This window comes from Canis aureus, chromosome 10, assembly GCF_053574225.1.
Source record: "Canis aureus isolate CA01 chromosome 10, VMU_Caureus_v.1.0, whole genome shotgun sequence".
In the NCBI taxonomy this organism is placed as follows: Eukaryota; Metazoa; Chordata; class Mammalia; order Carnivora; family Canidae; genus Canis; species Canis aureus.
The window spans coordinates 75,431,910-75,456,297 of NC_135620.1; the positions used below are offsets into that span (position 1 = coordinate 75,431,910).

A 24,388-nucleotide genomic window follows, 5' to 3' on the forward strand; every position below is an offset into this window, starting at 1 on the left:
ACTGGCGGGGGGGCTGTCGTAGGCCCAGGAGGGACAGGAGGGGCAGGGAGCAGCGCAGTGGGCAGAGCCCGGAGGGAAAGCGCAGGGCCCTGGAGGGGAGAGGGGAGGGGGGAGGGCAGGGGGTTGGACAGGGGAGTGGGGAGAGAGGGCAGGGGAGCAGATGGGGTGAGGGGGGTGTGAGAACAGGGGAGGGGGCAGAGGACGGGGCCGCAGGGCAGGGCCAGCCGTTCTCCCACTGGTGGCAGCCCACAACCCAGGCACCGGGCAGAGACAGGGGGGTGGGGGGGCACGCGCCCACGGGGGAGGGGACCAGGCCTGTCCCCCCAGGACGGGTCTGACCCGGGTCACAAGGCCGCAGGTGGAAGGTGGCCGAGCACGAGAGGTGGCAGCAGGGCTGGGCAAGGAGCGCCCCGCGGAGGGGCCGGGGTCCCAGGGGTCAGGGCCTCTCCCTGTGCCGAGGGCTGAGCCCCACCGCGCTCACTGCTCGGGGACAGCGAGCAGCTCAGGACAAGGACGGGCCAGTCACACACAGAGGCTGCGGCCAACACGGGGCAGTGTAGGGACAGTGGGCTGGAGAGGCCGCCGCCCCCCAGGGACACCGTGACGAGTCTCCGCGCTGGGCCTCACGTGGACCCTTCGTCCTGGGAGGCCATTGGGGCCTGCCCGGAGGTGACGCGCCCCCCGCACAGGCCGGATGCAGGCACCACCCGGCCACCCGGCTCCTCGCCGGCCACGTGACTGGCCGACACCCCGGCCGCCCCCGCGGCTCAGGCCCGGGGCTCCAGGCGCTGCTGGGAATGAGCGCACCGCGGGGTCGCCGGGCCCACAAGGACCTTGAGGCTGCAGAGCGGCTGAGCGCCGCGGGTGGGGCGGCCCGAAGCCCAGCGCGGAGCCCGACGGCACCCGAACGCCGGTGACGAGCCCCCTGAGGCCGGCCGCGGGACAGACGACGCGAGGGGAGGCAGAGTCCTGCAGCCAGCGCCCGGGACCTGGAACCCACCCGGGGAACAAGCCACAGCGTCCGCTCGGCGGGAACCACAAGCTTTATTGGCAGGAGGTCTCAGGAGCCCGGTCGGCTGGGGCTGGACGTTCCAGGGTGGGCGCCCCCGGGCCTCAGCTGCGAAAAGGAGGAGAAAAGGAGAGTTTTAGGTCCTGCAGGGGGCTTCTGAGGCCGAGTGAACGCGCTTTCAGGGACACGCTGTTGGAGCAGGCAGCGCTCTCGGCACCAGCGGCAGCGACGCCTGCCACGCTCCCTCCTCTGAGGCGTGTGCCGTCCTCCCGGGGGATCAGCAGCGCGACCACGACCACCACCCCAGGCCTGAGCCGCGCCACCACGTGAAACTGTGCTGCCGGCGGAAAACAGCTGCTGGTGCAGGACTCGCACCTGGTCCCCTTCGGCCCCCGGTTCCTGACGAGGTCATCTGCTGGCCGGTGCCCCCGCCCCGGGCCCCCTTCCCTAAGGGACCCCGGGGGGCATTACCTCCAGGTTCCCTCTGGCCTTCCGAAGGACTTTGTGGGTTACGACCACTGAGGAGAGAGAGAGAGAGAGAGAGAGAGAGGGACGGTCAGACGGGTGCCCTGGGCGTCAGGCCCCCTGCGGACAAGCCTGGGGCGCCCAGACCGGAGGCGGAGGCGGGTGTGGGAGGCTCCACCCCATCACGCGTGCCAAGACCACGTCGCCCACTGGGCCAGAGGCACCTCCGCAAGTTCATGCGAGGCCATGACATCGCGGGTACTGGCCCGCTGCGGGCTCAGCAAGGCCTGCGGGCACCCGGGGACCCGGGTCACCCCTACGGGTTTGGGCAACGGTGCAGCGCAGGGCCCGTGGCTGACTCTGAGAAAACCCGTGCGCTAAGGGCCACGGCGAGGGCTGCAGAGGAGGTCCCAGTGCAGAGCGGACGTGAATCTGCGCGAGGCCATGACCTTTGGGCCCTTTCTCCTCGGGCCCTGCAGCTGCTAGAACCCGACACGCTCCCGGGATGCACTGTGGAGGGGCCCCAGGCCACGGGTGCCACCTCCGCCCCGGACCCTCTTCTCGCCCAACACAGCTGCCCCCAGCCACTGGGAAGCCGCCCCTGCCGGGAACCCGGAATCCTGCCGTCCGGGTCCCGGAGACACCCTCAGGGCGGGACCATGCGCGGCCCGGGGAAATGCTGGATTCCGGCCCGAGGAAACACATCTCCCGAGTGACGGTGTTGGCGAATCTGCAACACTGGGGCGGTGGGCGCTTGTTCAACCGGCCAGCCCGCCTCTAGAGGGGCCACCGCCTGCGCCCCTGCGACCCCGCGAACCCTTGCCGCGGGCAGGGGCTGCTCCTCTCAGGACTCGCCCCACCGGGCAGGCTGTGGCCGAGGCCTGGAGGTAGACAGGGGACACCGAGTTAGCGGCCGCCCACCACACACGGACCCCGTGCAAGCTCGGGAAGGGGGCCGAGACACCGGCCGTGTCTGTCGGGCACGTGCACCACGGGGTCTGGGTGTCACCGTCCGTCCGGACGAGAAGCAGGCAGTTCTTACAGAGGCGTGGTCGGGACCCAGGCCGGGGCAGCCGAGGCCTCCCAGCGACCCCCGCGTGTCGGGGACAGGACTCCGCAGCTCAGGAGGGAATGTCACTTACTGCAGGTCACACGGGGAGAGACCTGCGCTGCGCTCATTAACGGCACCAGAGTCGTGGCGAAGGGCCCAGGCCGGGCTCGGTGCTCTGGATCCCGGGAGCCCGCCCCCGACCCCAGCCCTCCCTGCTTCCCGACCAGCAGGTGCATTAGCCCCGTGCGCCCGGACACAGGCCGCCGCAGTCCTAGGCCCCGGGGCCACTTCCACCCCCACCCCCGGGGTCTGGCCAAGGGCTCCACCACGGGTGCTCCACGATGGGTGCCGCCCCAGACGCCCGCCAGGCTCCTCAGGACATGCGTGCCGTGGGGCCCAGCCAGCGCCCAGGCCAGCCAGCACCCACGGGGCGGCCTCCGACCTCCTGCCGCCATGAGGACGCCCCGCCTCCTGTGCCTCCTGGCCGTCCCCCCCAGCTGCGGGGACCCTCCGAGACAGAGGGACTGCACCAGCCCGTGCCCTGCCCCCCACCGCCCCCCCGGTCCCACCAGGCGACTTGGCTTTGTCTCTCAGCAGGCCCCTTGGCGCATCCTGAGTATGTTCCTGGCTCACCCCGAGGCCACCTGCCGCCATCTGTGCCCGCCCGCTCGCCCACGCCAACCCACCCCTCCGGACCCGCGCAGTCGGACCCCAGGACATAGCCCTGCAGCCGGCTCTCGTGTCGGCCCCGAAGCCAAGGCCCCGTGCTGGAGGGCGGCCCCCTCGCCTCTGCGCCAGGCCCGGCACGGGGCACGGAGCACAAAGTGAGTGCCCGCTGCACGACCCGGCGTCCAACCCTGCCAGGGTCACAGAGTCGGCTTCCAGAAGGTTCTGGGGGACAGCTGAGGGGAACCGTGCCCACCAGCAGTCTATGCCCCAGGCTTCTCAGAAATGCCCCGAAACACCGGCCCCCGACAGGAGTGGCACAGGCAGCCTGGTGCCCCCGGAGCCGCGAGGGGCCGCCACACAGCGAGTGGGCCTGGGCTGAGGTGGCCCACGGCTTCTCCGGGCACGGGGAGCGGCGGCCCACCACCCCGGCTCCCGGCAGGGACAGCGCTCGCCTTACCAGTGTCCTTCCTGTAGCCTCTCGGAGCCCGAGTCCCAGGTCCGCCTTTGAAGTATTTCTCAAGACCAGCCGGTCCCCCAGTCCCCCGGCCGGGGCCCTCCTCCTGGCCTGGCCGGGGGACCGGGGGCAGCCGAGCAGGCCCTTCCCGCACGCCAGCACCGCGGGGCTGCTCCCCGACGCCTCTCACGACGCAGTCCTGGCCAGCGACCCCCCCACCCGCCGCGCGGACCGCTCGAGGCTTCTCCCAGACATAGCCTGACGTGCTGCCCGTCGGCCCGTGTCCACGCCGCCCCCTCCGTCTGACCAACACCGCCCCTTCCGCGGGCTCCGCCCAGCTGTCCCTCTGTCCAAGAAGCCCACGCCCCCCCCACTTCCCTGCCCCTGTTCCCTACCACCCCGGCCAAGGTCACGTCAAGGTCCCGGTCAAGGCAGATGCCGGGCACCCGCCGCCCCAGCGAGAGGACCGCCCCTGGCACCACGTGGCCTGCACGGGATCCGTTAAGTGCATCTATTTGCCCGTGCGGGTCAGAAAGGACGAGCTAGGACAGGAAACCCACAAACAGGAGGCACGATGACAGCTGCTGTGGGCCTCCCAGCGGGTGTCCAGCCCGGGGCTGTCGGGGCTCAGGGCGGCAAGTGGGCAGACACAGCGGCCCACCCCCAGCCATCACTTACACTGATCAAAGATGACTTTTTCCTGGTGCTTGCTCAGCTGCAAGAGCTTCAGAGAGTTTTGCAACTTCTTTTCTTGTTCAAACAGCTTTTTGTGTAGTTTGGTGATCTCTGCCTTCATTTCTCCAGTCTCAAGAGAAAAGGAATTGGAAAAATGAGCAGAGAATACAAAACATCCTATCACGTGGGAAAGAATCAAGACACATAGAAAAAGACGCTCCCCCTCGCGCAGAGCGGCCCGTGAACGACAAGCAGGGCCCGGCTCCCGCGCCCCGACCTGCAGGACCCGCGCCGTCGGGAGCGCTGGGGAACCAGGACGGCACAGGCCCCGGCGCCCTGCCCTGCAGCACCTGCCACGCTAGCCCCCCATCCGCAGCCCCGCCCTGGGGGCACCCGCCTACAGCAGCACGGGCGCCAGAAGACGCCCACGTCCCGGGATGTGCCGGGCACCGTTCACCGTCGGGGCCAACCAACCACCTGCTTCGCGTCAGCAGGGGTCTGCGTCAGTGCGTCACAGTCCTTACACCCAAAGGCATAACTTCCCAGCTGCTATAATGACGCTATAATGCTAAATGATGGGGGGGAGCGCCTGGGGGGCCCAGTCGGTTAGGCGTCTGCCTTCAGCTCGGGTCAGGATCTCGGGGCCCTGGGGTCGAGCCCCGGGTCGGCAGGCTGTCCGCTCAGCGGGGACCCCGCTTCTCCTCCCTCTGCCCCTCCCCTGCCTGTGCACACCTGCACACACGCACTCTCTCAAATGAAGTCTTGCACAAAAAAAAAAAAATGATGATGTTGTAGAACTCTATTTGACGTTGAAAGATGGTCATAATTAGTGACAAAAAGAGCCCAGAACTGCTACTGTATCCAGGCATTCCTGTTTCATAAACCTGGCTACGTAGATCTAATATCCACAGATGCGTGTGTGATGCCCAAAAAATGTGATGACAAAGAGGCATCAAAATGTTCATTAGTGATTTATCTCTGAGATGCAATGTGGAAGTTTTATTTTCCAACCTTAGAATTTTATCAAGATTGTGTGCTTTTTAAACAAAACGATAATGCTCATTAAAACAAAACTTTTTAATGATGAATTTATAAAAAAAAGAGAACCTAGAAGCATGATTAGGAGAGTATGATCCTCAGGAGAGCTCGGGTTCTCCAGAGGTGTGGGGAGCGTGTGGGGAGCGTGGAGGGGCGGCAAGTCAGAGTTCCCAGGCCTCTAACGTGAACTGCGCTCCCCCTGGGGCTCCCCAAGCAGCCCCCGCGGACCCGTTCAGAGTCAAGGACGGTCCTTTCTCCTGACACCCCCACCCCGGGCATAAGAGCCACCGGCACAGGCTCCACTGGGCGACAGGGAAACACTTCTGCTCCTCAGGAGGGAGATGCTGGGCGGCCGACCTCCAAGGACCCCACGGTACTGGTTCCAAACTTGTCTACGGCAGTGGTACCTGCAGTCGGTTATAGGGTTTAGTGAAGGATGAAGTAAACCCTGAAATGTGTATGTGAAGAGAGAACTGGTTGTATGAAAACTAGCATATGCCTCAAGAAAGACTTGATAAAGTCACTGAAAACCACATTTCTGGCAAATTAGGTGTGGGTGAATCAACTGAAAGATGTGGGAGGAACGGAGTCTCGAAGAATTCCGTGTTCGACTTGCTTTACAAGTGTCTACGTTTTTTCTTCATCTTAAAGAAACAGAAAGCGGAAGTGACAGACATACATTATGGATGTAGCTTATGGAGGACAGGGGACGCCAGAGCCTCGTCAGCAGGCCCACGGGCAAAGGAAAGGCCCCGGCCCCATGTCCAATGAACGTACGTCTAATTGTTTTCAGTTGAACCACGATGTGTAAGGTGCGTGTCGTCCCGATTCCCTGCTTTGACCTACTCTCAGGATTAACGAACGGTGGCAGCTCCAAGGAGGTCGACCGTTCTTCCAAAACAGATCCTAATTACACCTCGGGTCTTGTCGGATTCTCCTCCTCACGCTAAGGGCTTCCTGGGCCTCACGTTCTGGGCAGTCATCCTCCACACTGTGAACCGGGACAATCCCTGACCCTGTCCACCCAGAGGGAGACGCAAAGGAGGTGATGCCTGACGACGGACCCTGGTTGCCTCACTCCTGCCTGGCTACCCCCCAGCCCTCTTTCAAAAGTCAGCGGGGGTAACCCCTCCTCCAGGAAGTGTCCTTGAGATTCCTCCCCACCAGGAGTCTTCGGGCATTCACCACGCCCAGTCCTTCCCTCATCACTGCCCATCGCACGTTGAACAGTAACCATTTTCTTGTTTCCTTCTGCTCCCGAGACTCAGTGGTTCCCTCTGACCAGCAGCACCGGGCACACAGTAGGTGCTGGGAGACCCTCTGCCAACCGGTAGGTTAATTCTCGTCTGCACTTCCCCAAACCCTCTGTCCATCTTCTATCCGGCACTTGAAACAAGGAATTGTAATTCTGTATGTCTGCTGAATCCTCTGAACCTGAATCTTCATTTTTGCAGGACAAATGCACCACGGTAAAAACAACAGGGCGTGAAGACCCGGCTCGGCCACTTCCAGCTGTGATGATGACAAAGCACGGAAGTTTCAATTCTTACGTCTGGAAAAGGGTAATGCCCTCCTCTCTGAAGGCGCCCGTGAGGGACCAGAGGAGATGCCGCGTGTGCAGCTCTGTGCCTGGCGCCCAGGGAGCTCCACACAGCAACGCCCCCTGCCCAGAGCTGGGACCCGCCCCCTTCCCAGGAGGCCACCGCCCAGCCCAGGGCTGTTGGGCCTGACTCCCACAGCTGGCTTTTCTAGTTGTTGGCCTTTTCTTTTTCTTTCACTATTTTTTTAAAGACTTTGAGAGAAACCCCAGGGCGTTGGGGGGGGGGGGGGCGGTGGGTCCACAGGAAGGAGGAGAAGCAGGCTCTCCACCGAGCAGGGAGCCCAAGGTGGGGCTTGATCTCAGGACCCCGGGACCATGACCTGAGCCCAAGGCAGGCACTTACCCGACTGAGCCACCCAGGCGCCCCTGTTTTTTCTTTTTTATCAGGAAAAAAATGTCAAACATTCACAAAAGTCGGGGGGATCCCTGGGTGGCGCAGCGGTTTGGCGCCTGCCTTTGGCCCAGGGCGCGATCCTGGAGACCCGGGATCGAATCCCACGTCGGGCTCCCGGTGCATGGAGCCTGCTTCTCCCTCTGCCTGTGTCTCTGCCTCTCTCTCTCTCACTGTGTGCCTATCATAAATAAATTTAAAAAAAAAAAAAAATTTAAAAACATTCACAAAAGTCGAAAGAATGGGATAATGAACTGCCAGATGCCCACCCAGCCTCAGTCATTAGCAAATCACAGACAAACCTGCTTCATCTATGTCCCTAAACCGGCCCATCTGCACCTGAAAGTATTTTTATACTCAACCCCAGAAGCCAATCACATTTCATGTCCACAGAATATTGTAGTATATAGCTCCAGAGAAAAGATTCTTTAAAAAGAAAAACACATCATCACCACATCTAGAACAACGAAGGTCATTGCTCAGTATCACCATATATGTCAGCAGACAGGACTCCCTGACCACACTGTAATTTCATTTTTTTGAACAACTGGTCTGATCCAAATCAACTCCACGTTTTGCATTTAATACGTCTCTTAAGTTTCTTTTAATCCAGGTTCTCAGAGCTACCAAGAGGGCGTCTAGAAACAGACCGCTGAGGTCCACTCCCAGAGTTTCTGATTCGGTAGGTCTGGGGTGAGGCCCCAAAATTCACCTTCCGAACAAGTTCCCGGTTCACATGGATGCTGCCGGCCCAGGAACTATAATGTGAGAACTGCTGTAAATCTGTAAGTTTTACTCCCTTTTCCCTCTTTTTCCCTAGGATGAAAAGATGTTCTAAGCTCATATTATACATTTCCTGCCCCCCAGACCTAGAATCAAACCATGTCTCCAAGGAGCCTGAGTTCCTATTAATAGGAAAAAGGTATTTAGAAACCACAATTTGGCACTAGAGGTGCTCACCGGTACTGGAGTGGACATTTTTAAAGCCTAAAAATAAATATTTTCAATAGGAAATACATCACAAATTCAGGTGATACTGGTATTTCCAAATCAAGGATGGCAGGATTTTTATTTCTTTGATTTTCAACTTCTATATCTTCCCTGAGTAAAAACCTTAATTAGCTATTTGTTTTATTACAATATTATTAGTAACACTTATCATCACTGAAAACAATTAGTATGTTATTTTGCAGTCCTTTTAGCTCTTAAGAGTATTTCTACTAGGGATATAGTCAAATTACTGTGTTTTAGTCTTGAAATGTTTCCTCTTTGTGTGGGTATGCCTTCAATGTAATATAGTAAGGTTTCGCCTTGCTACCAATTTTAAGAAATTGCCTTTTTTTTCCATTTTGTTTTTCAATTATTTAAAACATTTATACAGTTTCAATTTACAGAACAAGATCTATTCAGAGAAATCTACCTTCTACCCCTGCCCATCCACCGTCTTCCTTCCCACCCCTACGGGTAGCTTGTTTTCTTGTTATTGCTTATCTTTCCAGTGAAACAAGATTTTCATAAACAAATGTGTGTATTTATCTGTATCTCTCCCCACAAATTTCTGAGATAAACCAATGTCTATGATGCACACTTTGCAGAGTAGTCCAAGGGGCTGCAGGGGACAGCATATTAAATGCAAAAGGCACATTGATGATACTCAGAGAAAAACCTTACAACATTAAAAAAAAAAAGCCCATTGGGGTTGCTAATGAAAACTTGGAAATCTGCTTTACACACATTTCACACTAAGAAAAAAGCAGTATATGAAACAAGCACGGACAGAAAAGTGGCTTGCGGCAATTTAACACCACACACAGGGGGTCTGGGTACACCAACAACCGTATTAGAGGGACTCTGAGGTCCTTTTTCTGGCTCTAAAATTCTGTGATGCTAAAGTGAGTATAATCAATTATATGAGAAACACTTGGAAAGAAGGGTGAGTCATCACAAGCGCTGGCCAGTCCCTGGACTAGTGTGCCGGCGGGGAAGAGCGAGGGGACTGCAATTCATTACACACACACAGAACAAGAACTGCATTCTGTTTAACAGACGACACTGTGTACTGAGGACGAAATCATCACACTGAGTTTCATTCAGACTTGTTGTGCTTAAAAATCGTATGGGCGAGGATTTGTTCGGGAATAAGAAGAAAAGAATTCACTCAAAAATATGAACAAAATAGGGCCCGTCCTGGAAAACAGACGGAAACAGAAATTAAACAGATATGTAATTTGCAACGAGGGCCATGATGAAGCAGAAGAGGCACTAAGACTGAGCGATCGGGGACCCTCTCCGGCCCTGAAGTTACAGGTAAGCGGAGACCGGAAAGGGCAGGAGAAGCCGCCAGCCGAGAGGGAGCGGGGCGGCAGGCAGCCGGAGGGGCAGGCATCAAGCCTGAGGTGCAAAGACCTCGGTGGGTCAGCACAAAAGGAAAGGCCAGTGAGGGTCTGGAACCCAGCGGCGCTCTTCCTCTCCGCGGCCCCACTGGCTCCAAGTGGCCAAAACGTGGAATGACTGGTTACCTTCTTCCAAGCCTGGTGCCCCCGAACTTCCTCCCCAGGACCCCGAGGGGAAATCACAGGACAGGCTCATTAGAACCTCCCGAGCAGGGAGCTGCTCCACTGCTGCCTCCGCCACGGCCGACAGACCTGAGAGCTGTCAGAAGGCTGGACTAGATGCGGAATGACAGGGAATGCAAGTGTCCTCGGCCTTCCTGCTGGCCTTTGGCAAAAATTCATAGGTTAGATAAAGGAAGGGGGAAATATTTATCAGACCACCAGGCAACATTCTAACTCTTCCTTCACACGCACGCTCTGCCTTCCGGGCAGGCGTCTCCGGTGACCGAGCGGCGGCTCGCCTGTCACTATACCACCTGCGTCCCACAGACGAAGACGCAGGGAGAGCCTCTGGCCTGCCTGACCCCTGGTTTGTGTCATGAAAGGTGGCGATGAGGATGGTTGTGGGATCAACACTCTTAATTCAGTCGTGTTCAAGTTGCTGCCAAGCCAAAGTCTGGAGGGAAATCCCAATGGTTTTATAATTTACAAAACTTTCTAAGTAGTTAAAACAGACTGAAATTAGAACCATTATAATAGGACTCTGAAAGCTATCAAGAGAAGGACCTATAACGAAAGAGATTTAGAGTGGAAGGGGATGAGCTTGCCTACGAGGACAAACTAGATTTAAAATCTATAAAATGAAAGCATACTCTGGATTCAGATACCGGTGCTTGGTCGGGCCTCACTACCAGACCCTTAGCTTCCTCATGTAGAAGACGTGCATAGGATCTCCCCCAACAAGGCTACGCTAGGAGTGGGGGCACGGTCGGTCAGGACCACGGGCACAGGGTGTCGGGGGCAGGCAAGTGCACACCTGCAGCAGCACGTCACCCGTAACAAACGTGGCACGTTCCCCAAACTGAGGGCACATCCGCCATGAGCAGGTCCTGGACTGGAGACCAAGCCACGAGCCCCAGTGGCATCCTTAAGCCTGGGAGTCCACGTGTCACCACCTACCTGTCCACAATGAAGCGTGCACTGGCCGTTCGTGGGGAGCGAGACCCTCCAGAAAAGCGTCAGTAACCTCGCGGCCTCTTCGAGGATCAGCTTGGCTGTGCCCACGCTGGTGACAAACGTGTGCAGGGGCACCGAGTGTGGACCCTGCACAAAGGGGGGGGGGGGAGGAGAGGAAGGCTGTTACATGCAGTCTTGGAAAAGATTATGGACAAGCCGGCTTTAACGGGCCGCATAAATCTCCAGGCCGCAGGGCTCGTGTCCGCATGCTGCGCGAGAGCCTGGTGCCAGACGACACCAATTTATTGTTCTTAAAGACCGGTGAATTATAGATTATGAGAGAATTTCGGTGGTGATTTCAGCCCAATCAATAACCATGATTCATAACCACCTGCGTTAAGTGTATCTACTATGCCAAGAAGAGGGTCCGTGGTAGGGCCATTCCCACGGCTCCACACCACGGAGCCCCTCCGGAAGGCAGACGGCGCCAACGGCTAGTGACGCAACACGGGCGACTCTGTCTTCAGCAGCCCCTGCCGACCGGCCCTGCGTACTGCCGGCACCAGGCCGCAGGCTCATAAGGTCTCCCTCAGCCTCCGCGGGCAGAGGCAGACCCTCACCGGGGGACGGCAAGGGCATGAGCAAGCCAAGAACATGAGTCAGAGAAGGGAAAGCAAGGTAAATTTTAAAAAGAAAAGAAATTAAAAGAGCACGGTCTTCATGAGTAATAAAATCATTATAAAACAAAATGACTCACCCTTTTTAGCTACCAAATTGGCAAAAACCCATTTATAAATAAAAGTACTCAGTGAAGAATAAGCTGTAGTGAGATGGTCTCACTTGCAAACGGGGATACAAACTTTTGGAAAGTAATGGCTCAGCAGTTGTCGCCAAGGGCCCTAACGAGTCCACGACCCGCGAGCGTGCTTCCACTTGCAGAACTCGCCCCTAGTGAGCTGACCAAGGATGCTCACCACACCTTAAATGTTGAAAAAAGAGGCCAAAGAGTCAATAAATGGTGGTACATCCACAAGAGGGCGTATACTGCAACCAGTGAAAGTTTCAGAAAAATACTGAATGGGACAGGAAAGCTGTTGATGTGTTAACTGAAAGTCGAAACATGAAATGCGTCGGGGTCACTTTTATTAAGCTTTATGAATGAGCTGAAGAACGTGTGTGTTTCAAAATTTTACACATTGAGCACCACGTGCTGTTTTTGTGCTTTGCTACAGTTCCTAGGTTTTTTGTACAATAAAGATAATGATCAGAAAAGATCAGCAGGGATCCCTGGGTGGCGCAGCGGTTTGGCGCCTGCCTTTGGCCCAGGGCGCGATCCTGGAGAACCGGGATCGAATCCCACATCGGGCTCCTGGTGCATGGAGCCTGCTTCTCCCTCTGCCTGTGTCTCTGCCTCTCTTTCTCTCTGTGTGACTATCATAAATAAATAAAAACTTAAAGAAAAAAAAAATTAGAAAAGATCAGCAATCTTATTTACTAATTCACTCAACAAACACTTAGTGTGCACCCACCGCACGCCAGGCCCGGTGCTAGGCAGCAAATACACAATATTGAGCAGAAGAGACGCTGCCCCTGCTCTCCTGAAGCTCATTACCTACTGAAATATAAAATGCAGAACTGGCCTTTACAATAGAGTGAAACAAATCAAACAAAAAGTAAAATCAGGTGCCAGGAAGCAGGCGGCCTCAGTAAGGACCTGGGAAAGGGACCAGAAATTGTGACCGAGGGAAGCTCGGTGGTTGGGTCCAGTCTGGGGACCCTCGGAGGAAGTGGACGAGTTTATGTCGAGCACGGGGCACACGGGTCCTCGACAAGAGGCAGCTTTAGAGCGAGGAGGAGCCCAGTGGGGTGAGGCAGGAAGGAGCGACCCCGGTGAAGAGGTCGCACCCACACGGGGCGCAGACCCAGCAAGTGACCCCGCCACAGCAGCGCCCCGGACTGGACCTGACCACCGAGCTCCGTGGGCTGCAGTCCCGGCCCCTCTTCTCAGGGCGTCACTGGGGACCTACACTCCTTCCCCTCTGCGAGCCCTCGGCGGCCCTCCCACCTACGGGGCCCCGCAGCTGCTGCTCAGGTTACCTTTGTCCCCAGCTCTGGACTTGCAGCGCGGGGAGCCTCTTGGATCTGAAGGGCCATCTCGGCAAAGAGCTTCTGGCCATGGCCAATCTGCTGGCACAGGGCCTCGTAGTCCGCAGTCAGGCCCAGGACATGGCACCCGCTCTTGCTGGCCCACAGGCGGTGGCCAGGGACCGGGTGGGACGTGCACGAGGTGCTGGTGGCCGAAACGCCACTGTGGCAGGAGAGGGAGTCCGAGTCATTTTCAGACAGTGGAGGAGTCTCAGAAGCTGCAACACGAGAGGGAAGACGTCAGGTCCTGTGTTCGACGAGCTGCGTTCCTCAACGTCGAAGCCGGGTGGGAGGACACACAGGCCCTCAGGTCCTAACGCCAGCCGGCAGGTCACAGGGGAAAGCGGCCGGACTCCGGGACCTGGGTCTGTGCGTGGCCCTGCCCTGGGCCTATTCATCTAACAGCAGAAGCGACTGAATTCAGCCACCGCCTAGGGGCACCTGCCTGCGGACCCCCTGATCTCCAGGACCCAGGGGCTACTCAGACACCGTGGGGGAGGTACAGCAGCGACGAAGAGGAGCCAGGGCTCAGAGGAGGAGGATTCAATTCTCCGTGCGGGAGGAGAGCTGAGGACAGGCCTCCCAGGAGGAGCAACCATCGAGCCGGGCTGCGCGGGAAGCAAGAAGGACACGGAACACAGACGGAGCCTGTTGCCTTCTACCTTCGGCTCCACAAAGGCACAGAGGAACGATTCTGACTGGGACCTCAGGAAAGGCATTTCACAAAGAAGCGTGCATTCGGGAGGACTCTCGGCGCAGCAGGAGGATCTGCACGCGGAGGACGGGGCAGACGCGGTCTGCAGACGGACGGCGCCGCCCCGCACAGTCCCGGTGAGCGGGGACGGCAGGCCTGCGGGGCGGTGACCCCGGGTGTAACACGAATGCAGAGGGACAGGGCTGCACGGGCGTGGGGCTGGAGGCTGCAGGGCCTTAAAAGCCACACCGAGGGGGTCACACTTCACCTAAGGCAACAAGGACCCAACGACGTCGCTGAGGTCACCACCGCGAGCACCGATTAGCTGGCTTGGAGGAGGCCGTCACCAGCTACACATGCTGAGAACGTGAAACCCCAAGCACGCTCTTGATTTGGGACCAGGGACCCCCTTTCATTCAATTTTCAAGCCCCTGCTGCCAAACCCAACCCTGCCCCGGTTTACCCAGACTTCAGCTCCGTACCCGACGGTGGTGGCACGGCCAGGGTGGAGTCAAACAGATCGCAGGAATTATCTATCGCCACGGGGCATCCGTCACCACCTACAAAATGCAAAGTAAGAGACAGAAAACAAACATTCCTGCCAGCACTGGAAAGAAGTGAAAGCGACTGCACTAAGCAGCCCCCCAGGCCCTCCTGCAAATCCTCACTGGGCCCGGGACCCCGTGGGCAGGACCCTGGGGGGAGACAGGGAGCAGCAGGTGTCCCTTCTGGCATCCAGCAGGCCAACGGCAGCTTTGCTTGCAGGGGGCCGTGGGCGGGAGGAGGGCATGCGATGCGGGCGCAGCAAGGGGCAGATGAAAGGCACACAGGAGAGCCCCAGGACGCCCCGCGTGGGGCACGGTCGGGCCCGGGGACTCTGCAGCCCCCTCCGCGGTGTCAGGCGGGGCAGCGTCACCAGAGGGCTGTGCTCTGGCCAGAGGAGCGAGCGCGCGGCAGCCACAGCCACCGAGCAAGAGAGACGAGGGACCCGAGGCAGAGTTTAGGCAGTGACGCGACGGATGCAACCTCAGGACCCACACACGGCCAGTGAGCAGGTGTGCGAGATGATCCGCACGCCGTGACCCGCGACCGTGCGCCTACATGTGACCCTCGGGAGCGCACACCTTGTGGGGGAGCAGGCGACCGAGGGGCGGGGACAAGAGGGGACCACCCGGCCCCGCCCCAGAGTCGGCAGCAGAGCGGGGACCAGGCCCGCCATCCTCAGAGCAGAACTTTCCAACGAGCGCACTAAACACAACCCTGAAAAGCCTCCTGCCGAGGATGAGAGGCCACGCCGGGGAGAGCGCCCACCTTCCCTCGTCCCCGAGGCGGCGTGGGTTCTCAACACCTCCCCCTGGACGCCCTCTTGGACGCCCCGTGGGCAACCCGGGGGGCTGACCCTGCACAAATCTCAAGCTGGTGAGGGCCGTCCCGTGGCCACCGCGCTCCAGCTGCCCCAGCACCCCCCCAGCGCCCGGGCGGCACCAGCCCCGGGTGGTCCTCCCGACTCCCCAGCACACCCCACAATCTCTCAGTCCCATCTCCGCTGAGCCCTGAGGGGGGCCGGGGGCAGACAGAGGTGCCGCTTTGACGTACACCCCACGCACGAGGGCTCCTTTCCAGCCCTGTGAGATCCCACTGGTGGGAGTTCATGCAACGAATGTCGTGTAACAGCAAGAACCATATTAACGTCGGCGCCTATTAAAGCCCCGAATCAGAGACCACTTTACTAGTCACCATGGTTTCGTGACTGAGGATCATCTGGAAACAGTAATCAGGAAGCCGGGGGGAAAGGGTGGGAAACGTTTATGATGTAATATTGGGCAAAAACAAAGAAAGGATGCAGAACAGCCCAAAACCCAAATGACCACCAAATGAAGAGAGAGATGCAAAGCAAAATGCCGTCATTTTGTAGAATCGTGAAGGATTTTCCTTCACTTTTTTTTTCTCATATCAACATCATCTTCTAGTGAAAAGTCTTAAAACTCCTTTTGTTTTGTTTTGGGTTTTTTTTGGTATTTTTTTTATCAGAGTTAGATTTGCCAACATATAGTATAACACCCAGTGGTCATCCCGTCAAAACTCCTTATCAGTGGGCAGCCCGGGTGGCTCAGCGGTTTGGCGCCGCCTACAGCCCAGGGCATGACCCCAGGGTCCCGGGATCGAGTCCCACGTCGGGCTCCCTGCATGGACCCTGCTTCTCCCTCTGCCTGGGTCTCTGCCTCTCTGTGTGTCTCTCATGAGTAAATAAATAAAAATCTTAAAAAAAAAAAAAAAACACTCTTTAACAGGGAGAGATCAATATGCCAATCGCTACAAGCTCTAAAGCACGCTGAATGGGTGCTCTTTAAGAGGTTTTAAATTTTTTGAATTAAAGGCAATAGACACAATTCCCAATCCTGTGAAGATTAAGCCCAAACTTTTACACAACACTTATTTACGAAGTCTGTGGTCCGCCCGGTCCCACTGGATGGCCCCCTGCCCTGTGGGTATGAGGATCATGGCCTCGGCGCCTGAGGCTCCCAAGGTCAGGGGCTGCTCCAGGAACACCACCGGTCTCGGGAGCTAAAAGGCTACTTGTAGCTCCAGCTGTGGCGCCCGCCTGCCGTGTCGCCTCGGGCAAGTGCAGTGGCCCCGCTGGGTCGTCGTTCCTCCAGCCCCAGAGCAGAGAGGATGGCCCGGCAGAGGGCCCTGGGCCTGACCGCTTGCCGCCTGACCCCTCACCCTGTGCCGGGCAAGTGTCCAAGGAGTGAGGACCCCCTTGTCCTTTCTCTGCCACCCTACACAGCCTCTGCAGGGCTACACACGAACCCACGGGCTAATGCAAAACTGACGCAGTTTTCAAACCTCCCGGGTTGCTCTTCGGATCCTTACAAGATACCGAGAGTCTGAGCAAGACGCTGAGGTTGCCTTTGAAAGGCAGTAAGCAGGAGGGAGGATGTTCAGCGGTGGAGTGACGAGCGAAGGCTGAATGGACGGGGGGGGGGGGGGGGGGGCAAGACCAGAGGCGAGGAGGGTCCTGGACGCCCAAGCTCCACTTCCCTCAACCCAGAGGCCCCGGACGGAGATCACAAGGCTCTGCCGCAGCTGACAGCTGAGCAGTGGCCAGGCCCTGGCTCCCCGGGCGTCGGGGGCCTGCTGGCAACGGGGGGACATGTCCGTCGGCCAAGGGCACCCAGGGGCTCGCACGTCCCGCCGACACACACACGGGGCTGCGGTCTCGGGGCGGAGGGCAGGTGCGGTACCGTGCTTGTCCGGGTGCAGGGGCCACTCGGGGACGGTCAGGGTTTGCAGAGCCACGGTGAGGGCTGCTTCCTGAGCCCTCTTCCCCTCCAGCGCCAGCTGCTCCTCCAGCCTGCTCCGCAGCGCACTACTGGTCTCGATGCTCTTTTCCAGCTGCCCCCGCAGAGCCTGGATCTCTGTTAGGAGGCCACGCAGGTCGCTGGAAGGGTCCTGCCCCCTGCAGCCTTCTCCGCACGCCTCTGCTCCGACCTCTGGAACAAGTGCAAGGAGGAAACTTTGACATCTTCCGCCACCAAAGGGTCAGACATCGAAGGAGCTCAGCAGGGTTTTAAACCTGCCACCACCCCACCTCCCCTTCCTAAGAACTAGGTACAATTTAAAATAACAACTTGACTTTAAAAACAAAAATATTGGCAGACTTAATTGCTGCTATTCCACAGGCTAAATAAGAGCTGGAAATTAATTTTCGCTTCTGGCCATAAAAGCCTAGCAAATTGCACACCAAATCCCGAAATTATGTCTAGTAGTAATAAAATCTATTTGGGCTGGAATTACAGAATGAAAGGGGCCGATTTTAAGAGCCACAGTGTATTAAAAACACACAACAGCAAGAATAAGAAAAGCAACTTGAGGAGAAAATGAAAGGTGTGGGGTGACCCTTTCCTAGATAAACTTTCAATAGGGAGAAACCATCTGGAAAATTAGTTTGAAAACAAAAGACCCACCACACCTCAGAGCGACTGCACCACCAGGGCCTGCAGCCCAGGCGCTCTGATCTGCTATGGCCCGAGGACCAGGGCCCGCGGCCAACAAGCAGCACACGCGGGCAGGCAGCGACCCAGCTGGTCCCCGAGGGTCGGCTGCGTCCCACGGACCGGGGGATGCCCCCCATAACTGACCTCCCTGCACGTCCATGACTCTACAGACCAGGTATCCAGGGACGCGTCTCTACGTCCAAGAACCAGGCCCGAGGGGTGAGCAGACCCAGTGACGGGCCCAGCCAGGGGTGGGGCGGTGAGAGCCCCGGGGCCCACGGCCCCCCAGAGGAAGCACAGGCCGAGGGCCTGTGTGAGGTGCGCCCCGGGGCCCAGCAGCGGCCAGGCCAGGAGGAGGAGTGCCGCGCCGCCCTCCCCTCCGCAGCAGCGGGCCCACGTGGGAAGCCCCCCCGCGCCCCCGGCCCGGCGCTACCTCTGGGCCTGCGGTGCTCCTCGTCCAGCCTCTCGTACACCTTCAGCTCCACGCGGAGGGACTGCAGGAGCTCCTCGTTCTGGGACAGCAGCTGCTGCCTCAGCTGGGCCTCCTCCCGCGCCCTGGAAGGAGACGTCAACTGTGACGCGTGGGCAGGGACTCTGACGCCACTCCACCCTCAGAGCGTGGACAAGACCGACGAGGGCGGCAGGACGTGCAGGCACGGCCAGGCTGCCCCGGGCCCAGTAGGTGTGTCTCTACCACACGTCGTCCTCCACCCCCGGGGGCGCGGACACGAGGACACAAAGCTCACAAGGTCACGTTTTAGCCCGGGGTGCGGCGCCCAGGAGGGGCCTGCGACGCACAACGGCAAAACCGCGCACTGGACTGGGCTGGGAGGACGACGGGGACGCTGGCACCGAGGAACCATGGAGACATGTGGGGCGGGCCAGGAGCTCAGGCCAGGGAACCCCGGGCGCTCACGGCCCTTGCGCAGGGCCTCCCTGCGGCCCCCCGGCACTGCTCGACCGTGAGAGGGCTCGGGGCTGGCGGGATGGGGCGCCCAGCCTCCTCCCTGGCCCCTTCCCTCCAGGCCGAGGCCTCCCTGCCCCGCCCCGCACAGCCCGAGGACACCCCGCCCCCAAGGAGCTCCCGGCTCCCTTCACTGCCTTCAGGCCGCGACTCCTGGCTCCACGGCGTTCACGGGGCGCCCCGACCTCCCCGCAGACACCAGCATCGGCCCCTCACTGAGCCGACCCCAGGGGCCTGAGCCCACCTGCTCAGCTCGCTGCGGCTGCTGCAGACCTCCCGGAGCAGCTGCTGCGTGTGCCTCTCCCGCTCGCGGACCTCGCTCTGCAGCCTCTCGTTGTCCCCCTTCACGCACGCGTACTCTCGCTGAAGGAGCTCGAGGCTCGCAGCCTTCCTGGAGAGGGACTCTCGTAACTTTTCGTTCTCCTTCTGTTTATCTGCAAACACGAACAGCGCCGCGGAGAAGAGACCCCGTTTGTTTTTTCCAACCTTATTACGCAAGTACGGCACCTCAGCTCAAGCGCTCCAGAATACGGAACAGAACGAGGTTTAAACTGGCATTTATGAGTCTGGCGTTCCAATTATCTTACGCACTTGGGGCAGATAAATCTGTCAACATCAAGGCTGCAGATTAAACGTCACCGGGATGAAACGGGCCTGTTGAATCTTCTGCACCATAATGGGCCGTGCCAACCGCCAACCCGGCTGCTTTGCCGTCGCAGAGCAAGCAGTGGGTGTGAATTACAGACGGAGGCACGGGACAGCCCCCAGCTCCGGCAGTGGGTGCGAGGGAGTCCCCGCGGGGTGGGGCCCTCCTGAGGGATGGGACAGGCCCGGGGCCTGGAGACAGGCAGTCAGGAGCGCGACCCGGGGGCAGAGTGGCGTGTTCGGGGGCACCGTGCTGCCCACTGGGGCCAAGACCTCGGCTGAGTCCTCTGTGCCTCTGTCTCCCCACAAGTCGTGGTGAGGAGCCGCGCCACGTAGAGGGCTCAGCGCGAGGCTCTCGGGCACTCCGCCTGGGTCCACAGCCCTGACCGCAGCCCTGACACTAGGGCCTGCACGGGCATCGGGCATCGCCGCTGGCCTGCTGGGCTGAGCTCTTGGAGCCGAGCGTCCCCCCAGTCAAGACGCCTGCCTTGGTCAGGGCGGGTCCTCGGGCTGGCAGCCCCGGTTCCTGGCTGGGTCTCCCCTGGGGGACGGCACCCGGACCCTCTCATTCCTGTGTCGGTCTACGTAGGCCCTGACACATCTGCCGTGCGAGTGATGGTCTGCAGAAGCCTCGATTCTGTCCTTTAGGCCAAAAGTGGCGTCCGTACCGTCCAGGGAGAGTGGGAGACACTGAGTCCCAGCTCTACTTCTAGCTCAGTTCCCTAGGCCTCGGGTTCTTATCCGCGAAACAGGACTCAGAATCACTGTGAGGACTGAGAGATAATGCAGGTGAAAGCGCTTCGGGGCTAAGCTCCAAAAAGAGAGAATTAAGAGAAAGGACCTTCCTACAGAAATACTGGAAAACCTTCCTGACGGGAGGGAAGCCCCGGAGGAGGTTCTGGCAGCAGGGGACCTCCGCCGCTCCCCCACCGCACCTACCGGGCAGCCCACGCTGAGGCGTCAGGGCCACCTTCACCGCGGCCCCAGGGGGCCCTCCCCCAGCCAGAGCCGCAGGACCCGGGCCTGGGCTGGTCAGACCCCCGCGCGCCCCTTCCTGCCGCAGACGGAGGGCCGCGGGGTCTGGGCCCAGGGGGCTCCTCTGGTTCCTACCTCTGGATCCCTTGGCCAGCATCGTGTTGAGAGCCTGGTTCTGCTTCCTCAGGAAACAGATCTCCGAAGTCAGGGAATCATGCAGCTCTGACCCATAAGCAAAAGCGTTTGTAGCACCTAAGAGAACACACAAATAGCGACGTGTGGACAAATCACTATGGAAGGAGCTTTCTAGAAAACAGTTTTAAACGAGGAGGAAACACAACACACAAGGAAATCACTCCTGTGAACCAGAGGAGGTGTCACGAGAGCCCAAGGGGAAAGGAGGGTGCGCGTGCAAGAGGCGGCAGGAGCCTCCCTCCCCTGCTTGGCTGCCCCGGGGCCTCCGGGGGGACAGGCTCGTCCCTGCCCTCCCTGCAGGCGGTGCGCCCACCACCCCTGGTCCGAGCTGAAACCTGGAGCCACCCCAGCACCGCCCCGGCAGGCAGTCGTGACCGCGGGGCCTCCTCCCCGATGCCGCGGACGCTGCCCCAGGGTCCTCCGTCCCTGTCGCTCAGGCCTTGCCACCCCCTGCCGCTCTGCCCGCGGGGCTGCACGCAGTCCGCTCGCGTCACTCTCTGCTCAGAAACACCACGCGGTGGCCAACCGACCAAACACAAGGCCCGGACGTCGGACCTCTAGGACCTGGCTCTGATCGCACGCGCACGCGCACCCGCCTCCCCCAGCACCTCCGCTCACGCGTCCCCCAGTGCGGCCCGACCGGGCTACGTCTGGGCCCACACGCCCCCTGACCGCCCCGCGCCCGGAACGCCCCACGCCTCGTCCACCTGTCAGCTCGCGTTCACTGCCGCGTCTGAGCGTCCACTAAAGAGATCAGGGTCTGAAGCCCCACAGACGGGGCTTGAGGTCACGGACAGACCGACCCGTGGGCTGTCCCCGCCCCCTGCCGGCCGCCCTGACCTCCCCTCAGCTCCCTAGGCCTGCACCACGGAGGGCGCCCGAAGCACGAGAACACGCAGCCTCGGGAGCGCCCGGCCTTCTGGGTGAGGCAGGCGGATGCCTCCCTCCCCGCCCTCCTCACCCCACAGAGCCACGCGCTGCCTCCCGACCCCGGCACAGCTAGCACGTGGCCTGGCGCCGCCTGTGGTCAGTGAGCCCTGACGGGGGCCCGCTGGAGGCTTCTGGGAAAGAGCTTCCACCCGGATGGAGGGACAAGGACAGGGCACAGCCCCATGGTCTTCGTTCCCACCCTGTGGGCCTATCCTGAGGGGACGTGATGCTCAGGGTCACCGCGGTCACCACGGACACTGACCCCAAGCCCTGCCATCAGAGCACTGAGCCATGAAACCCGCCCTGCAACTGCCTGGGTCTGGCTCGTGTTACGGAAGAGAGCACTAATCCCCGTCGTCACATGTTCTGTTCTGTGCAGCTGAGAGCGTCCTGGTCCACGGCTGATGACGGGTGACACTCAACGTCCCCGTAAGGACACTAGGGCATCGGGCCTCCCAGAAGCTGCCGCGGCACCATCCCCACGGCGCCGCCCTTCCTCGTGCTGATGGTGCACACATCACGATGTCTCCCCACAATGTCCTCTACTCTCCCCGTGACTCGGGTGTCTCCTCGGGGACCTGGGTCTGAATCAAGGCCCTGGCTTCTTAGTAGCTGTAGGACCTCGGGCTCGTCACCCCACTGCCCTGTCTCCAAGGCCCAGTAACAATGACCCCTGCTGTAATGGTCACTGCTGTTATCGTTCACAGGCCAGAGCCAACCACAGGACCGAAGAGCCACCTGGATGAACAGGGACAGTCCTATGAGCGAGTCTGCTGTGGCCGCGGCGTGGCGGTCCCTCCCAGAGGTCAGGGGCCAGGCCCCCTCGGAGGCCACCCGCACCAGCTCCTCTCCCTGACGACAGGCTGACGGGAGGTGGCAGCTCAACAACGTTGTGCCTCAGCCTCCGAGGAGCCTGCCCCCAGGACAACCCCTTGGTCTTCCCAGCGTCTGTGACACGTGAGAACACACGTCTTCCCACCCGTGTAAATACTTTACGAACGCCTTTTTGTAAACCTTCCCATCACAGTGAATTACTCTCAGAGCAATTGCCAGCTCCATTGTAGCTGGTGGCCATTCGAGCCCCCAAATAATTCTATAATTGGATTTGCCAGGAAAAATGTAAAACAGAATGAATCTAATTCAGGCATTACCACAAGTGGAAGTGAAGGGCCCAGGCATGTATTTCTTCCCCGTGTTTGATAGGACTAACAACTCCGGTTAATCAATTTCCGGAGGTGAGAGAGGAGGAGGCAGGGTGGGGGAGGGGAGGCGGGCGTGGGTCCCGGTTTGCCTCCAGACTGCAGCGCACCACACATACAGCCCTTTGGGAAGCTCCTTCTAGGCCGAGGGCTGCGACGGGCTGCACAGGAAGGAGGACTGGACCAGGGGCCCGAGGACTCCGGCGCTGCCACCACTGAGTACATCTTTCTAGGACTCAGTTATTTCATCTCTAAAAATGTTTGCATCCTCGCGAGTTGCACAGCTCTGCAATGTTAGACTAATAATGTCATACGAAATAAAACAGTGGGGCGCCCGGGGGCTCAGTGGTTGAGCACCTGCTTTTGGCCCAGGATGTGACCCCAGAGTCCTGAGATCGAGTCCCGCATCGGGCTCCCTGCGTGGAGCCTGCTTCTCCTTCTGCCTGTGTCTCTGCCTCTGTGTTTCATGAATAGATAAAATTTTAAAAAACAGTCAAATGACATGATAATGACAAAGAAAACTACTTACTGAGTGAGGCACAGAGCAAGGCCCTATTTAGAGCACTGCCTCCCTGATCTCACAATGAGTCTGGTTTTGTTGTTGTTGTTGTTGTTGTTTTTGATGAGTCTGTTTCATAAAATAATTAAGCCTGGGCGAAGCGGGGTGCCTGGCCCACAAGTCCCAAAGCTAACAGCCAGAGAGCTGGTCCACACCCAGATCCGTGCAAACTCGGGCTTTTCCTGGGGCACAAAGCTGCTCTCAAGACACGTTCTTGGTGGAGTGAAAACAATCTCTCTGGAGCAATAAGGATAGATGCCCAAAATACATTGTTCAATGCAAAAAGGGACAAAATCGCAGATATAAAGTATCCAACCTTTTGGGTGAGACAGAGAATAAGAGCCCATATTTGTATTTGCATAGAGCGCGGTAGGGGTGTGGAAAGACAACGGCCGGGGTGGAAGGGCAGGATGGGGGGCAGAAGGGGGGGCGGGAGGGAGGGAGGGCACGGAGGAGACGGTAAGCTTTGCACCGTGTGAGTGTCTTCCCCACGGGAAAAACACATATTTTTAGGTTCTGCACAGAATATTCCATCCAGACCTAACTGGGATTTACGCAGGAATGCTGCGACCTTGTCACCACCGGCCTATGAGACTCTCCAAACTGCTGACACGCATGTGCTTTTAAGATCCACGACTGACAAAAAGACAGACTATGGCTCTGTTTTAAAACAGCTGAGTCCTCTCCAGCGAGCAGCCAGGGCGCGGCGGCCAGCAGACGCCCTCCTTCAGAGCCGGGGCTCCACCGGGAAGTCCCTGCCCCGTGGCCCCCGGTGTCCGGCCGGGCAGGCAGGCAGGCAGCGAGGCGGGGGGCTGCTCTGCCGGGCTCAGGCGGCCCCGCGGAAGCGCCCTCGGGCGGCTCTCCCTACCTGGGTCGGGTTCGCGGCCCTGCCGTTCCAGCTGGCCCCGGAGCTCCTCGTTGGTTCTAATAGATTCTTCTAAACGTCTCCTCAAACTTCGAATTTCTTGTATATGTTCCATGACTAAGTCTGCGGGAGGGAGAGTTATTTTTAATTTAAAGCCTAAAGCCCCCAACAAATTGAATAATTTACAGATTATGCAAGATCTTAAAATTCCGAGTCGTGCTGGATGTCTTCAGACCGTCGGTAGCTGGCAACGGCCTCCCGGGCCTGGCGAGCCTGAGGCCGGCCCCGGCCCGCGGACACAGTCCGGGCGCTCTCTGCAGCCCTCCACAAGCAGGGCCTTCTCCACCTAAAATTACAT

The 24,388-nt window shown here is 59.2% G+C and overlaps 1 protein-coding gene across 11 annotated transcripts in view; it reads right to left on the bottom strand.

The window, feature by feature from the left end:
• Window positions 1-1,025: 1,025 nt before the first annotated feature.
• CDK5RAP2 (CDK5 regulatory subunit associated protein 2) overlaps window positions 1,026-24,388 on the bottom strand; it is a 153,323-nt gene continuing 129,960 nt past the window's right edge. For 10 of the 11 annotated variants that reach the window (XM_077913110.1, XM_077913108.1, XM_077913111.1 and 7 more), the window contains 11 exons: window positions 24,034-24,153; window positions 20,418-20,534; window positions 18,907-19,096; window positions 18,132-18,253; window positions 16,946-17,194; window positions 14,183-14,260; window positions 12,959-13,224; window positions 10,865-11,008; window positions 4,327-4,453; window positions 1,481-1,527; window positions 1,026-1,117 (listed from right to left, as the gene is read on the bottom strand). In XM_077913110.1, the coding sequence (XP_077769236.1) occupies window positions 1,061-1,117; window positions 1,481-1,527; window positions 4,327-4,453; window positions 10,865-11,008; window positions 12,959-13,224; window positions 14,183-14,260; window positions 16,946-17,194; window positions 18,132-18,253; window positions 18,907-19,096; window positions 20,418-20,534; window positions 24,034-24,153 (1,517 nt within the window). In that variant the 3' untranslated portion in view covers window positions 1,026-1,060. The remainder of the gene's footprint in view (window positions 1,118-1,480; window positions 1,528-4,326; window positions 4,454-10,864; window positions 11,009-12,958; window positions 13,225-14,182; window positions 14,261-16,945; window positions 17,195-18,131; window positions 18,254-18,906; window positions 19,097-20,417; window positions 20,535-24,033; window positions 24,154-24,388) is intronic. The other variant, XM_077913109.1, reaches the window with a different exon arrangement.